At 40.0% G+C, this 17,401-nt stretch overlaps 1 protein-coding gene across 1 annotated transcript in view; it reads right to left on the minus strand.

The window, feature by feature from the left end:
- Nucleotides 1–10,536: 10,536 nt before the first annotated feature.
- LOC118406993 (homeobox protein cut-like 1) overlaps nucleotides 10,537–17,401 on the minus strand; it is an 8,569-nt gene continuing 1,704 nt past the window's right edge. Inside the window, exons 3-7 of the mRNA XM_035807399.1 lie at nucleotides 15,073–15,624; nucleotides 14,028–14,549; nucleotides 12,485–12,544; nucleotides 11,556–12,059; nucleotides 10,537–11,090 (exon numbers count right to left, since the gene is read on the minus strand). Of these exons, the coding sequence (XP_035663292.1) occupies nucleotides 10,582–11,090; nucleotides 11,556–12,059; nucleotides 12,485–12,544; nucleotides 14,028–14,549; nucleotides 15,073–15,624 (2,147 nt within the window). The 3' untranslated portion in view covers nucleotides 10,537–10,581. The remainder of the gene's footprint in view (nucleotides 11,091–11,555; nucleotides 12,060–12,484; nucleotides 12,545–14,027; nucleotides 14,550–15,072; nucleotides 15,625–17,401) is intronic.

Here is a 17,401-nt window from a genome sequence, read left to right on the forward strand (position 1 = left end):
AACTAGTATCACATGTTCGACTACACCAAAGGCTACCACATGACAAACTTTCGCCTTTCATCTTGACCATCCCAGGAGGATGCAGAATTATTTTCCACCCCGAAAGTAGGTGAAAATCTCGTACGGATGTCATCCATAAAGTTTACTTGCTAGGGCCTTATATGCTAGCCAAGGGCGCCTTTTCCTCCACACGGATGTCAGTTTATTGTATTAATAAAACATCTCTGTACCTCAAATTAACCACACCAGACAATTACTAGTATTGCTTTTGAAAAAAAAATGCTGTAACCTTTCGCCAGTAGCAAAATAAAAACGCTTTTCAGAAATGGGAACATCTGTTGCGGCACTGTGTTGTGATCAAACGCTGCTCTTTTCTATCTACTCTTGGAGGTGCCATTCTGGACATCAAGAAGAGGGAGGTGAGGGACATAAGAGGAAGTTAAAAGGAAAGGATCATAACATTCAGATTTGTACTCGAGTTTAGCGTGTATTATGAAAGACGAGTGCAAAAAAAACAACGGTCTTCGGAGACTGAGACTTTTACTGAAGAGTACGTGGTCGTGAGGGGAGGGTGCTCTTTTTATCTACTTCGGAATGCTCCGTTTTACTTGAATTGTGGAGAGACAGCAAATTGAGTAGACAGCAAAAATCTTAACTTTTGAGTACTTGTGCAAGCTGAAAGGCAGGATTTTGTTCATCAAGAGATCTTCTCAAACCTTTATTGACTGAACATCTATTTTACTAACTGTCCAAGACTGATGTGTTACATCTCAAGTCGTTTCACCAGCTTTTGCGAAATAATCGGAAACCCACGGGTGACTTGATAGATAATTAAGCTAAATTTACGATATCTTCTTCGTCCTAACAACCCCCCCCCCCCCCAAAAAAAAACAACCAGGGACAAAGTAGCTGTAGGGGAAGTCACGGAATAACGTTACCGGTCCTTTTGAAATATTCTTTTTTAAAAGGAAAAGGGCCTCTCCTCGTAGTTTAGGGACTGTTTTTTTTGTACTTTCGGGCGTGACCTTTTCGCAACCCTTCGGACACCCTGGGGCTAATAGGATATTTTTCGGGATTGGCCGGGCCCCTAGATTTTTAAATCAACCCGGTTGCTAAAATCAACCCGACCTAGTTGTGAAAAACACCTGGCTTTGAACAACGCAACTGTAGTTTTTTTTTACAACTGTGTCAGGTAAAATGACCGTTTATATGTCGATGCGGGTGTTGATACGTTTAATATGAATTTGTAATATCTGTCTTTGTTTGCCTGCTGTCTGCAATTTCATCAACAAAGATTGTTAAGTGTCAAAAGAAGTGATCAATTCTCCGACATGGCAAACTCGACGTATGTGACGGTGCTTTGTTTTGTTCTGATGATAAATGTAACATGGAGTGGAAGAGTGTTTAATGGCAAAGCCAGTACATGCCCCGCGCTCCGGACCCTTTGTACATGTAAGGGGACCCCGCCAACTCAAATCTACTGTTCGGTGGGTGGAGTCTTACACCGTTTTCCTACATACATTCTATCAGGTGTACAAAGAATGACAATCCAGTCACAAACAAACACGTCCATCAGTGTCAGAGATTTTTTCTCTCTTGGCGAACTGAAGACTCTACATATGTCTCGAAGCAATATAGTGAGCATAGAAGGAAGGTCGTTCGAAACCTTGTCCAGTACACTATTTCTTGACATCAGCAATAATAAACTTACAAAGTTGGAAGCTTGGACATTCAAGGGGATGACCCAGTTGAAAACCCTGCGTTTGCAACAAAACCAAATTCACTCTGTTGACGAAAATGTTTTTGTTGGACTAGACAATTTGTTTATGGTTGACCTAGAGGGTAACTGCCTTTTCCGTATTCCTCCGAACATCGCTTTCCTAAACGTTATCCGCAATCTTAACATTATGGACAATATGATCACAACGTTGTTGCGGGAAGATTTTATAGGCTTGAAGAGAAATTTTCGTTTCAAACTGGCAAGAAATAATATCCACTGCGGCTGTAGGTTACATGAGGTCAAGCTTTGGGTTATAAAAAACCATTTGAATAACTGGGACATACCGTGCATCGTTGACGGTAAACAAGAAATAAGTCTGTGGAACGTCCCGCATAGAAACTTGGTTTGTGAGTCGCCAGAGGTCGCTGTTGTACCAAGTAATCAGAGTATTCTTATTGGAAGAAGTATTTCTCTCCAATGTCAAGCGTATTGCAAGGAATATCTGAGTTTCTCATGGACTCTACCAAACGGAGAAGAGAGGTCGCCAAGCTATGTCTACTTGCGAAACTACACTCGTGCAAGCAACGTTTCATGTAAGGGTTTATCAATAGAAAGATTAGAGCTAGAAATGATGTGTTGTTCAGTGTTAGAGGTTGCCGTGGTTGATGAAAACGCAGCGGGAGTGTACACGTGTACTGTAGCAGCCAATCACACAAGAAGTGCACGTGCGTGGGCTAGAGTGACTGTCCTTGGTGCTGAGTTTTCTGTTACGCCTTCAAATCAAACGATGGAAGAAAACAACACTATACCAGTACGCAATACACCAAAAGTGGATTTTGGCAATACGACAAGCAAGAACAGGATAGTTGTCATAAGCATTGGAAGTCAGAACCCAGGACTATCATCCAAAGGGCTACTGGTCAACATAGTCATAGGACTAGTAGTTGGAATTTGCTGTAGTTTCGTCGTGGTATTGTTGATTTTCTGTGTAAGAAAGCGTAGAGGTAGATATAAGCAAGGGGATGTGCAAGGCAATGATGCAAAGAATAACGACAATGATGACCAAAATGATAACCAATTTTCTGATACAGGCGTGAATACGGGAGGGCATTATGAAAATGATGATCAGTTTTCTTGCACAGGCAGAGCTGAGTCAAGACAATATGAAAATGATGATCAGTTTTATGTAAATGATAACCAATACTCTAATATAGGCACACCAACTGGTGCAAATTATGAAAATGATGATCAGTTTTATGAAAATGATAACCAATCCTCTGATATATGCACAACTTCGAGAGGACATTATGAAAATGATGATCAGTTTTATGAAAATGATAACCAATCCTCAGATATTTGCACAACTTCGAGAGGACATTATGAAAATGATGATCAGTTTTATGAAAATGATAACCAATCCTCTGATATGGGCACAACTACGGAAGGACATTACGAAAATGATGATCAGTTTTATGAAAATGATAACCAATCATCTGATATTGGAACAAATACGGAAGGACATTATGAACATGACGTCCAGTTTCATGTTAATCAGAATCAGTCTTATAATACAGGCGTAAATACGGAAGGACATTATGAAAATGATGATCAGTTTTATGAAAATGATAACCAATTTTCTGATATAAACGCAACTATGGTAGGAGATAATGAAAATGATGATCAGTTTTCTGATGAAGGAACATCTACAGAACGACGTTATGAAAACGATGACCAGCCCTCTGATGCAAACACAACAAATGAAGGACAAAGTGAAAATGGTGACTTATGTAAGCATGAATGCCAGACAATTCATTGCAATAAATCGGCTTCACCAACGAAAACAGGCCAAATCGTTACAAATGGTGAAAACAGAACACAACAGATGGGTGCTGGGCGCCAAACATGAAGAAAAAGAAACGGCAAGCGCGAAGAAGAAACAAAACAAAGGACATTTGGGGAAGTAACGGAAGGACAATACGACAATGATAAGAAAGTGAGGAACGCTCATAGTAGAGCAAGCAGTGTAAGTCTGGAGGATGGTGTGTCTGGTAGTGTTGACGGCAGTGATGATAGTTCAGATCATGTTTATGTAACATTTCCAGAAGCAGACAATTGTCCAAAACAGCAAAATGAAAAATAAGAATAAAATATATAATTGAATTGTAAACTGGGACGGTGCCTAAGTGATAGAGAGGGTAACGGATGTAACGCTACTTCACCTTTATCCAAAAGGTAACCTATATCCATTGTTTTTAAAAACGGGATATTTTGGGGATATCAAGTCGACGGTAACAAAATGCGATACACAATGTGTATTTTCAAAACATGTCATTTCAAACGACTAACGTTGACTTGATATACCTAAATATCCTGTTTGAATAAAACAACGGATATAGGTTACCCCACGGATAAAGGTGAACTAGCGTTACTTCGTTGATAAAGAAGGCTGTGTGGATCAGGAAATCCACTCCAGTCGTGAACAGTGATGAGGGGGGATATAGACTTAGTCATGTTTGGGACCGCATTCTTGAAAAGTAGACTGATGATAATATTTCCAGCTACTGTTACAGTATTAGTAGTGGTAGTAAATGGTTTATTATTATTGGTAAAAACTTCGGCCTTGCAGTAGAAACTGAATTGCGCCGACTCATACAGTAAAACTTGCGCCACAATCAATATTACATACAACTGTTCACATAATTACGATATTTACAAATGCCATCTACACATTGACGATTACAATTATATACATATGATAATATCGGACTACAAAATGTATCACAATTACAATTCATGTTCGTACTGGTCGTGATTAAGTTTGCTGTCCAATGCAAATTGCAAATCAGTTCTTTAGGTCAGGAGTTTAGCCAGTGTAGGCTTGGCGCTCGTCGTGTAACGCCTAGTGCCCCTGGGTTGGGGGTACAGACATGAGCTTCTGAGTTGTCTACCATGCTGTTCTCCTCGAGTTGGAGGCAGCCATGAACCGAAGCGTGGCGACTGTTGGACTTTCTTGGCAAAGTTCAGGCAGAGGTCGTGTCTGCGATCAGAAAGTGGTTGTAGGGTCAATGATCGCAAGGCGTCAGGATATGAAACATACTGCCGACCCAACATAATCCTACAGGCACGTTTCTGAACGCGTTCAAGCCGGTTGATTTGCTTGTTGTTGAGGGCGGCATTCCAAACTGGAGCTGCGTACTCAAGCACTCTTGTACTTTAAGGTGTGTCTTGCCTAAAGAAGGCTCCAACTAGCATGAATAGAAGTGCTATAGTCAAACAGCTGTATCTTCAGTTTGGTACAGAGAAAAAGCATGAGATTTTCTATACATATGAACAAGATAGAGTTGCTTTCGACTGTGCATTACATTTTGACAAAAATTATATCATAATCATACAATTGAGCAATATCTTAGCCATATCATATTACAGTTATTGGCAATTTCCTAAGTCTTGCGGTTGGTTTGGAGCAGTGGAAATTTTAGAAGATGTAACGGCTATGGCGTTCTACAGGAATCGGCTTTGAAAAACATGATTTTTTATTTAGATATTGAGAAAAATTTGATTTTCATGATTTTAAAAGATTTTTGGGGGGCTGCAAAGACTTTGGGGGTGAATATTTTAATACCAAAGCACAAAGTCGACTTTGTTCAAGCGGATACATATAGACAGTCTTATTGAGTCTTTACTGGTCATATTTGCAACTTTGTAGCCCATGAGGCAAGCTTTAGAATATGATTTTATTCATAAAAATCCAGGTTTTGTTCAGTTTCTCCCAGTTGTCCCATCAATCACAGTCAATCACCCTGACAGCTTCATGATTATCAATGGATTTGTTTATTTAACACCTACATTCAAAGTCATTACTGGTGGTTACTTTTAATGTATGCATAGAGTGGGAACAAAGAGACTAAAATACACATCTATTGTGCTATTACTCATGGTGACCTGTTGAATTCTTGGCCTTTGAAGGACTTGGCCTGTGTAGGCCGTGGAAACAGCCTGGAATCCAGGCTAGCTTGTGGTAGCATCTCTATATAAGGTCATTGTCTACACCGATGTTTTGAAACAAATGGGTATTTACGTACAATCAGGCATCACAGTTTACTTGTTGCATTCAACCTTTGCATTGCCACAGGGGCTGATAAAAAATGTACGGACCGAAATTGAGTCTGATTGCATGGGCCATGACGTATGATGTACGAAACACGTTATGTACATCCAAGGAGCAGTTACTGTACATTTTTGTCCTATATTTCCTTCTTCGCAAAAACGAATCATCATAGCTTGAATGTCAACCGCAGGCTACGAACAGGGTAACAATGAGTACAAAGTTTGTACTTTAGACAAAGGTTTTGATGTGATAACAGTAGTTTTGCTTGTTAACACGACCTTACTTGGATTGTTTGTATAATACACAGGTTGGGGGGATAGCACACAAAGTTTTGCCCGCACGTAAAGTTCTACGGCGTGTCTGCGTGCTCCAAAATCCGTCGGATTCCCTACGATTTCGTACGGAGGCGGTACTTTATAAATATAATACCACTTACGGATCCCCCCCAAAAAATGCCCACATTTTAGCACGTAGACAGCACGTATTTGCACGTACGGCGGGTTGTGCTTTTGGCTTTAGAGAAATGTGTTGGGTTCAGAGGTAAACTGCTTGAGTTGAGGTCTTTAGGCTCAAACAAAGATTATATTTGGAACAGTAGGGTGGACTATGCAACAATTGTTCTAACAGAGAATTATTTGCTTCAAGTGTTAATTTGCTTCGGTTCCTACCACAGACATATCTTTCCAAGCAAAGAGTTTTCAAACTGAAGATATTTAGACCATAGCAATGCTGGCATAAAAGAAAATATTACTCATAAAGTCACAAAGCAATCATGTGTACAACAGCATAGTTTTTTGAGTATTTGCTTTGAGAGACCGTCAAACTAATCCTTCGCTTTGGTTTTGTTGTTGTTTTTTGGTAAAAAAACAACAACTGAAAGGTGACATTATAGACAACCAATACACATCCTGCTTTCATTCTCAGACAGTCATTGTTAAAAGAACAATGCCCACCCAAGGACGCCATATAAAACCTGGCTTAGTAGAAGCGATGTTTTAGGTTTGTTTATACATAGGGCAGCTTGTATACAGACTTCCCTATACATTACTGGTTTGGTTTTTTTCTAAGATTTTTGCAAGATTTAAGACTCAAATTTGCAACAAGTTTGGCACTGTACGCCATCTTTGTTTGGAAGGAATGTTGCATTGGGAACGGCTCAACGGAGTGGGAAATAACACAGCGATTTTCAAGGCAAATAGTGGAAAACTGGACAATGCTGAGCAAACTATTTCATGGTAAAAATTCTGTGAAAAAAGTGAAAAATAGGTTACAGTGCCCTCCATTGTGCAACATATTGCTACCTTTCACCCCCTTGATAGCAAAACAATGCGTGAAAGGCATTGGGACAGCATGACAGGATGCCAAATTAGCTCCAAACTCATGCTAATGGTGGGCGGGGAGTAGCACCTCCCCCCTAGCACACCTTCACACCTTTTCGCCAGCACCTTGCTCATTTAATGAGGGCATTACAGGGGTCGGCTTGGACATACCTTAAAGTACCGGAGCAACGGTCGAACGTACCCGCAGTAGATGGCATTGAGGTCAGCTGTTGGAAGGCCGGCCCGTCGCAGTCGGCACAGTAGAAACAGCCGTCTGCTCCCCTTTGTCACCATACTGTCCACTTGTGCATCCCACCCAAGGTCCGACTGAATCTGGAGACCAAGTAGTCTTGCTTGTGTCACCACGGTGAGCACCTTACCTCCCAGTGTAAGGACTGGGGCTGGAGGGGGTCGACGCATGAAGCAAATCTGCATAACTAGACACTTTTTGGGGTTCAGCAGCATGTGGTTTCTGTCAGACCAGTTCTCCAAGCTGTCTAACTCATCCTGCATGGATGAAAGTGCGTCAATCGGACGGTTTTCTCCCAGGTTGAGGTCATCGACGTACTTCCAGTACTCGCTGTTCGGTGTCCCAGCATCGTTGATCATGGCCAAGAAGATCAGAGGTCCCAGCAAAGTTCCTTGAGCCACCCCACAGGTGAGTGACTCCCAGTGTGACAGTGCATGCTGGTAACGGACCCGCTGTCTACGGCACGATACAAAACTGCACACCCACGAGAGAAGAGAGGGCCGTGCACCCATCTGTGCGAGTTCTGTGATGGCTGTCGTGTGGCACACTCTATCGAATGCCTTGCTAAAATCGGTCAGTACAAGGCTACTGACGGATTGCTTCCTCTCTGCACCCTTGTAGAAGAAGTCCAGGATCTCTATCAGACAGTGGGTAGTGGAGATGCCTTTGAGGTTCCCGAACTGCCTGGTGTCTACCTCCGGTAAGATGTCGCGGAGAAGCCACGAGAGGACGAAACCCTCCACTACTTTAGCAAACTGTGATGTTAGTGACACAGGTCTGATTTTGTCCAAGTCTGCTGGTTGTTCTTTCGGGACGGGGATAACGATCGCATCCCGCCACTCAGGTGGTACTCTGCCCTGTCGTAATATTGATACTTGACATTATTTGTAAAAATAATGCACTCCTTCACGTTCAAGATCGCACTGTATGTAAACACTGCTTTAACTATCAATGTGTGTATGTAAATACATAATGTTTGGGACCGCATCTGTAAGCAGCGACACCTATGCTGCAGTGCAATGTAAACCAGTCAGAATATGGCACAGAGGAAGGTGACGGAACATTCAACGAAACTTTGGTTGAATAAAGCACTTGGTTATGTACAAATAATGTTGTTATTCAATGGGCTAACATTTTCCTTGTGAGTATTGATGAAACTTTAAAGAACACTGTGTGAAGAGTAATTATGGTAATTAAGCAATGTTTGATTATCAATGATACTCGGCGCAAGCCTTAGTTACAGGATCTGCAAAGGTTGCTGTGTTCATTGTGACATAATGACGTGTATTGTCTATGTTTAATCTTTTATTACCTGGTAGCAAGAATCAAAAACTTTCTTATGATTTAATGCTCAATAACATCAGAAGGTTGTATGTTTTGTATCAACATCATTGTCCTTGACAGATACTATTCTTTACCAAAAATGCAACAGATGCTATTCTTGTTAAAGATAATGTTGTGTTATAAACACTTTGAATATAGTTTTGTCCACCTGTATTGTGAGACAATCCAGTAGTATTATTATCTGGTCAAGTTAACATGTTGACATCTGACTGAGGTACACGTAGTAATTCAAATTGACATGATATTATTGTATCATATCAGTGAAACTCAACAATTATCATAATGGCACAAGAGATATAGAATACAATATACTTCATAATTCATTCTCATCTGTTACTGAAATTGTGTATTCAGCTATACTCTCTTGGCACTGTGGAATGTTTAACTTGATATGAGGGGTAATCGAAAACATTGAAACGTCAACTTAAAATAATGTGCTAACATGGAAAGGTATGACTTTCAGCTGTTAACAGTTAAGTACTTGTGCAATCAATGGTGATCGGTCCCTCATCAGTTTCTGACAGCTCTCTTGTATTCCTGTACTTGTTCCTATACTGACAGCGTCTGTTTTGGAACCAGGTTGAAACGACCCTCTGTGACAAGGCCAGCTCTTCTGCGAGGGACTTGATCTCAGATTCGGTTGGATATTTTCTTCTTGAAAACAGTTCTTGGAGCACATTTTGTTGGGACAAGGTGAAGCGTGTCGGCTCTCTTTTCACTGAAAAATATAAATACATAATAGTAATCTAATACAAAAAGTTTTGTTTCATTCATGACCTTTTTTTAAAAAATCTTAATAAAATATTTACAGGCCATGTTTATTTGGTTATGTGGAGGATAACTTCTAGAAACACAGAACTGAAAGAGTGAAAAAAGAATAGCTTTGAAAAAGTTACCTTCATTATGCTACCAGGAATGATGAACAAATGACTAAACACACAGTATATATGTATGCAGAACAAAAATCCTCTTCTTTTAGGCCACACCAATTTAATTTTTTGGTTCACGGATTTTTTCATAAAAAATATGGAGCGAGAGGGCGAAATAAAAATAAAAATAAAAATTGTAAAATGCTTCGGGTGAAGGTAAGGGCTAATCCCAAACATAAAGAAAAAAAAATTTTCAGCTTGAAAAAAGTACAAAAACACTATTACTGTACAGTAACAGCACCTGTTTGTTGAAAATTACAAAAGTAGTGTCAGTTTTTATGTTTGCTACACCAGAAAGTTGGTGAATGGTTTCATTAATGGTGAAAATTTGCTGAGTGGTAATTTTTTTTTCCCCAAAAAGTAGGAGTGAGCGAATCCGTGAACCAAGAAATTAAATTGGTGTGGCCTTAGTTTCGAATTCAATTAGGCGTTCTATAGATTTTATAACATAGTATCTGGTTTCCAATACTTTTCACAATTTTCAGCACATGTTTGCCTATCTTGTAGCTTCTTTGTACGATGTACAGTATTGTCAAATTTACAATGTACAAATTTAGATTGATGCTTCCTACAACTGTCATTCAAATAGTCAATATCATGACCTTATCTAACAATACATTTTTTATAAACCCAATTAAACAAGCAAATAAGCTAATTAAACAACTACCCAATCAATCAACAAACTAATAACCAACCAACCAACCATCTATATAGACACAAAGCAAAGAACTAATCAATTGGCAAACAAATCAGCACTAAAACTTATTACATGTAGCTAACCAACCAAGTAGCCAGATAGGCCAAACAACTAACAGCAATCAATCAATCAATCAATCAATTGATCAATCAATCAACCAAATCAACCACACAACCAAGAAACCAACCAACCAATCAATCAGTTGATTAATCAATTAATCAATCAACTCACATTGCCTGTGTTCTTCATCCTTCAGTCTGTGAATGTTACTCTGTAGATCTTGTGAAGTCAACCACTGGTGTATAACTGTAAACAAGTGCCTCTTTCTTGACGTCAACTTCGACCAAGGCTTTGGAGAATTCAGCATCTCCGCGAACGTACTCGGCGCTCGTCCGAGCACCTTCTTTGCAAAGACTCTCTGGGACAAGTCATATTTCTGTAGAGTTGTGCGTAACTCACTGACAAGGTGAATGGTATCCGTGCACTCAAGGGATGTGACCAAAATTGGTGTACTGTCTCTTTGTGCAATTTGTTCTGTTTGGGAATCTGTGGGAATATTAGAAGGTATTGAATCTTCCTCTTGAGGTTCTCCTACACAAGGAATGATTTCAGCTGTTGTGTGATCAGATGTACATTTACTGGTTTCTTCATCTGATTCCGAACAACATTCCTCTTCCACTTGCAATTCCTTGGTGTCTCTTTTTATCTTCTTTGGTTTTGAAGCTGTAAAATAATAAAGACAATCATACTTAACATGATTATGTCATAAACCATATGAACATGGCACACTTGATTATAATGGATGAACAAAAACTTGCACTCTGTACCATGAAAGAAGTGTTCTAGATGTCACAATCAAATATTGAGCTATAATTATAAAGAAATCAATTTCCTAAGTGCATCAGTTAAGTCAATGGAAATTATTCATCATATAAGTACTAGTAATGCTCCATATTGTTATTCATTTTTTTATTGTCATTTATTTCTTCATTCATTCATTCATCCATTTATCTATCCATCTATCCATCCATCCATCCATCCATCCATCCATCCATTCATCCATCTTTTTGATCACATGCTTATTTTTGGGACAAACATCATTTTAAACCAGATAGTGAGTGTCTGTGAGATTATGCCTTTCTGCCATAAAGCTATACATACATGTACTATACATTTTGTAAAACCTACCCTGTTTTTGCCTGAGACTTGTCAACTCCTTGATGTTCTTCTGAAGCACATCTGGACCCATCCATTCCCACATAGTCCGGTACAGCTTCTGTCGTGCTGGCGTCATCCTATCCCAGGCTAGCGGATAGTTTATCAAATCCGCAAGCGATCCCACGCTTCTACGCAAAACCTTCCTCGCAAATATCTGGTACGAGATCTTGTTTGCTTTTAGGATCTCTTTCAGCTTCAATGTGACATCCTGTGGTTTGATGCAGTCTGAGAAAGGCTGGCTGTGATTGGTGCAGGCTGTTCCTGAATGGCCTTCTGGTGCATTATTAACCAATGGTGTTGCTTCAGACATCTTGGAAGCTTCACTATGGGTATGTGTGATTGAGTCTTGAGCATGTGGAGAAGAAGAAGGTGCTTCTACGTCTTGAGTGGGTAAGGAATCTTGGATCTTGGAATTTTCCGAAATGAGGATTGCTTGAAGGGCAGCTTGGTTCTCCATATGGTTTTCAGGTGAGGCTGTTGAAATCATACATATCTGATTAGGGCATATTGATTCAGTAAATATAGATCTGAAATCATGATTGGAGTCATTTCCAAAGAAAAAAAGTCTTCAACCTTAACAGTAAATTGCAGCTTCAAATATTGCAATTAGCGAAAAAAGTATCAGGAAACAGATATAATGTCGAGGAATACCAAATAGGTCAATTTGAATTTTCAGAGAAAAGTTATTTGGATAAGTGGATCCGGAGATGACCATGTGCTTGCCTAGTGGGACCAGTGAATTTTTGAAAATTTGACTGCTTATAAAGTAAAAGGCTTAAGACTAAACATACATTCAGATTATGAAATGTACATAAAAATGGGCATTGATATGCAGGTCAAAGTCTATATGGCTATGCTATAAATTTAGTCATAGAAACATGAGGGCAACAACAGCTCACCCTTTTCCTGAGCAGATTTTTTATCCCACTTCCTTCGGAGCTTGTAGTCACTCAGTTTATCTGTTAAGAAAAAAATATTAAATAGAAACAAGAGTTCTTTAATTGTACACAACCTCTCTTCATTTTGTTGTACAATGCAGAACTTTCTTTCAACACAGATTATAATTTCAACGACCACTGTCACCTTCTTCAGGATCAATACTGATGACTAATCAGTTCAGAACATAAACTCACATGATGATGATTTATGGACACGTGATCATGATCTTGTTGATACTCAGGGCTCGTAATACTTTTTTCTACATACCTGCATTGGTGCAGGTAACATTGAAAATTACCTGCACCAGACAAATACTACCTGCACCACTATGAATTTAGGAAGTATGGATCATACTAAACTTGTTCAGGAATCATTGCTATTTTTCTTTTATACTTAATAGGTTGTAACAGTCAATGTATGCTAGTAACAATCCACACACATACATCAAAGGACATTTATGTATAAAACCCACTACAACCCAGTGTTAGGTGCAGGTAGACACCAGAAATACCTGCACAGCTCCAATTTTACCTGCAGTAACCTGCATATCATATGCAGGTGGTATTTCGAGCCCTGATACATGATGCCAACAATTGATCAAACGTACCAGGAAGTTTATAACGCCCACCGTCTCCTTTCAGTGAAGGCCGGAGTGCCCTGATTTACATGTATATGGCCTCCTTTATACCTCTTGCAAAGTAGCCCTGCCCAGTGTCCAGACTAGGGCTGGGTATCGGTACAGTGTACCGGTACAAAACCGGTTTTTCTTATTGGACCGGTCCAGAAAAACCGGACCTGAAAAAAATAGGTGGACCGGATGTTGGACCGATTAGAAAATTAACAGATTATTTTATCAGCCATTCACATGTTTTGGTGCTTGCAGGTGGAAGAAAATAACAAGAGTGAAGTAGAGTAGAGTTTATAGTAATTTCTAGCAAGTTTTACAGCCAATCGCACAGGTGCAGTTAGCGTTGTAGGATTTTAAAACGCCAGTGTAAGTCTAATACTCCACCAAACAGATTTCTTTGTAGTGAAATGGACCATTGGTATGAGTCATACTGAATCAGGTCCAGGTTCAGGTCCGGACCTGGACCTGATCCTTTGGACCTGAACCGGACCTGGACCTGAATTTTCTGTACCGGTACCCAGCCCTAGTCCAGACTGTATTCTGACATTGTCCATTGAAATGTTGTATTTTGAAAGCTACAACTACAAAACTCAAAATTCTAAAGTTACATCAATCCTAATCGTCAAGGTCCTCACAACTTAGGCTTAGGTCCAATTTCCAAACTGGGACCCGGCCAGGATGATTGCGACAATGAAAAAAAAGAAGTGTTTTAAACCAGGAAATATAAACAAAGTATGCTCCTGACTATCTTTTTTACGTTCTGTTCTTGTGTATTGTTGCCTTTCTTATCATATTTATCGTTTCCGAAAGCCTGAAAGCTATCCGACAGGGCCTGGATTGGAAATTGGGACCTAGGCCTTAGCTGACAAACTTACAGTTTTTCCAAGCTGTCCGTAGCTCCTGAACATTGCGATCGAGCACGTCCGGCTCCATCCACTGTTTCATAGTCTTATACAGGTTCTGTCTGCGAGGCTGCATCTTTTCCCACGGTCCCGGATTGTTCATCAACTCTGAAAATGTTCCCTCTCCGCGCTGCAACACGAGCCTTGAAAACATCGCCTGTGTCAATTTGTTCTTTTCTAACGTGTCTCGGAGAGTGTTGGCGATCTGTGCTGGGTCTAAGACCTCTGTAGCATCGTCTAAGACATGGACAGACATCTCTTTTTGATTTTCTGTGTCCTGTGTAGTGTAAGACAAAGCAGGTGTGACGTAAATAGTGTTTGATATAGAAGAAGTTGTCATAGTTTCATCCACTAATTGTGTTCCTCTTACATGTACTTCAGCAGTGTCATTTTCTTGGCGATTTTGGTCCAGCTCTTCACACGTGTTTTTAGCTTCTTCAGTGTTGGTAGGGTTGATTGTAGAGGGATCTTGAGTCTTCTCACAAACATAAGTATCTGTAACATAGATAGATCACAATTTAGCTAATAGATATAGCTGTTGTGCTAAGTAGCTCAATCAGTGATTTATTAGTGAAAAGGAACAACACAAAGACTTAATATCTACTAGTACTAGTATCAGCTTGAAATAATGTTTTTAAAAAAATAGTTTGCTGTTTTTTAAGTATGTCTCCTGTGTAAAAGAAATACTCTTTTAAGCCAATTGATATTGAATTTCATGACAGAAAACACACTAAGGACTAGTAGATGAAACATGCAATTGTAAGAATTCAACAGTCAAACCTGTACAAGAGACAACCTCTACATAAAAAAAACATCCACCTGGCTTTCAATACAGAGTTAATACAGTCAAACAGGTACTACACATTAGTAACCACCTCTACATGAAGCTTATTTCCCATTGACACAAGAATAAGGTAATTATCCTGACTACAGTTACCATCTAAGTTATTCTATCCTTAATATACCAGATTTATTGGTGTCAAAGGGTCTTTTTGTCAATGAGCACATTTGACATTACCTTGCCTTTGAAGCTTCTTGAGCTCTAAGACATTGTGGACAAGTTTTTCGGGTGACATCCAGTCCCTCATAGCAGTGTACAGCTGACGTGTAATTGGCCTCAACTTCTTCCAAGGTTTGGGATGATTCAGCAAATCTCCAACGATTCCTGGCAAACGTCTTAAAACATGCTTAGCAAAGCACTTCTGCTGCAAGTCGTTCATGTGGAGGATCTTTCTTATGTTCTTAGCTACGTCTTCGGTGTCTAAGACATCTCCTGGGATGCTCGGTTGCCGAGTCTTTCGTCTAGATGTCACGACTTTGGTTTTGGGTTTCGTAGTTTGCTGGGTCGCAGTGGTTGGTGGGATGGAGGGAAGGGTGTCTGCGGCCGACAGCGCGGCATGAACTTCGTTGTCAAGGTCGTTTGTGGTCTCGTTGACAAGGTCGTTAGTTGTGTCGTGCGCCTGTGCGGTCTCGATGATTTCCTCGGACACGGCCCAACTGTGGGGGCTGCCCAAGTTTGGGACAGTCGGTTCTGTGTTCTCATGATCACCCCACTGGCAACTGATGGCATCTACAGAATATAAAAGAAAACTTTAGTTCAGTGATAATGCTAATGTATGTACACTGCTTGCATTAGTTAGTGTAAGACTATGGAACTACTAGACTTTAAGATGTCGTAATTTGCACCTTGTACAATTGATGATTCATTGATTGTGCAATAAAGTTATCTTGTAATCTCAAATTATATATATAAGCATCCTTCATACCCCTGTCACAGCTGTGGAAAATTGATCAGACGACGATTATGCTGCAATTGCCCGAGCCTGTATTAATAACTTTATTGCACAACAATTGTACAAGGTACAAAGTATGGCTTATATGGCGGAGTGGGTAGAGTGTTCGATCCCCGGTCGAGTCAATGACCAAAGACACTAAAAATGGTACATGCTGCTGCTTTTCTGCTTAGCACTTAGCACCAAGGGTTCGATGACAGAGCTGGCCTGTCTACCTGGCCTGTCTACCTGGCCTGGCTATCACGTCAGGCTACTCAGATCCCCCCATTCATAGCCCCATCATATGGCACTCAGCTGATTGACAGGCATAGTAATTGCTAATCTCTAACCCTACCAGTGACCTGAGGTTGGCCTGTCCATGTGCACCACTGGCTGGGCCCTTTGGGAATGTGTCTGGGAGGCATTCCTTGCAGGAACACATGTACCAGCACTGTGTGTAGTAATAATTATCATTATGGGGATGTGCCCCAGATCCTAATTTTGAAGCTGTTTAGTCTTGCATTTCAGGACTACATGTATTCCTAAAAGCTGTTAGTCAGGACTATTCCTAAAATGAAATATTTGCAAAGTAAAAAATGACTCCGATTTCACATGTTATATAAAACCTAGTCTAGAAGATACTCCTTTATCATTCTATTTTGTAAAAAGATTTTATAACGGTAAGGTTTTCTTATTATTCCGGCAATATAGCATTACTAGTATATGTACTAGATTGGTCTGAAAATTACAAGCTAGTAATTACTTAGCATTTTGTTTGTTCATATATGCCCCTGTGGTGAAATCTTGCCTGGCCAATCTTCTCGAACTCCTACCTTGTTGTGTTGTGTAAATGTTTGACCTAGAAAACAGAGGTCCTGGGTTCATATCCTTTGACATGTCACAAAAGCTGTGCTGGTAATATAGGACTTTCCCCACTCCATCCAATTGTAGGAGAGGATTTGGCTCTGTCCTGGACACAAAAATTGTACAGTGGATAACAATCCACAGCCTTCAAAAGGCTATGTGACTACTAACAGGGTCCTCCCCAGAGGATGGAACAAGGGCGGCCCTCCATTATGTTTCTGGCTCAGCACCACTATAACGTTACTACTTTAAAATTTAGTGTGTTTCTTCCTATTTTCCTGGTTAGGTTTGCTAAAATTCATGACAATTCACAGATTTTTGTGCCAAACGGTGTCACTTTTCCAATCAGCATTGGCTGCAAAAACTTGTGAATGGGCAATTATCAAAACAATAGTCGTTTCACTGTTGCTAACGGAATTGCTATTATTCTTGGAGAACTTGACACCTTCTGTCATTGCAAAATGATCCCATTTTCATGAAAACACTTAAACAGTGCAAACGTGTTTACTTCACAATCTTTACACTTTACAATCTCAACTTGTCAGAAAATAAGATTAGGTTTTCCAAAAAATAATCATCTTACCGTCAGGTTATTTTTGCCAGTCTTTCCACTATACTAAAAATTATGGGGAGAAACCTGACCGAGATTGTATATGTCAATATGGCATACTAGTATAGGGAACAGGGAGGTACATGTAATTATACCCCCCC

This window comes from Branchiostoma floridae, chromosome 19 (assembly GCF_000003815.2).
Source record: "Branchiostoma floridae strain S238N-H82 chromosome 19, Bfl_VNyyK, whole genome shotgun sequence".
Taxonomy (NCBI): domain Eukaryota; kingdom Metazoa; phylum Chordata; class Leptocardii; order Amphioxiformes; family Branchiostomatidae; genus Branchiostoma; species Branchiostoma floridae.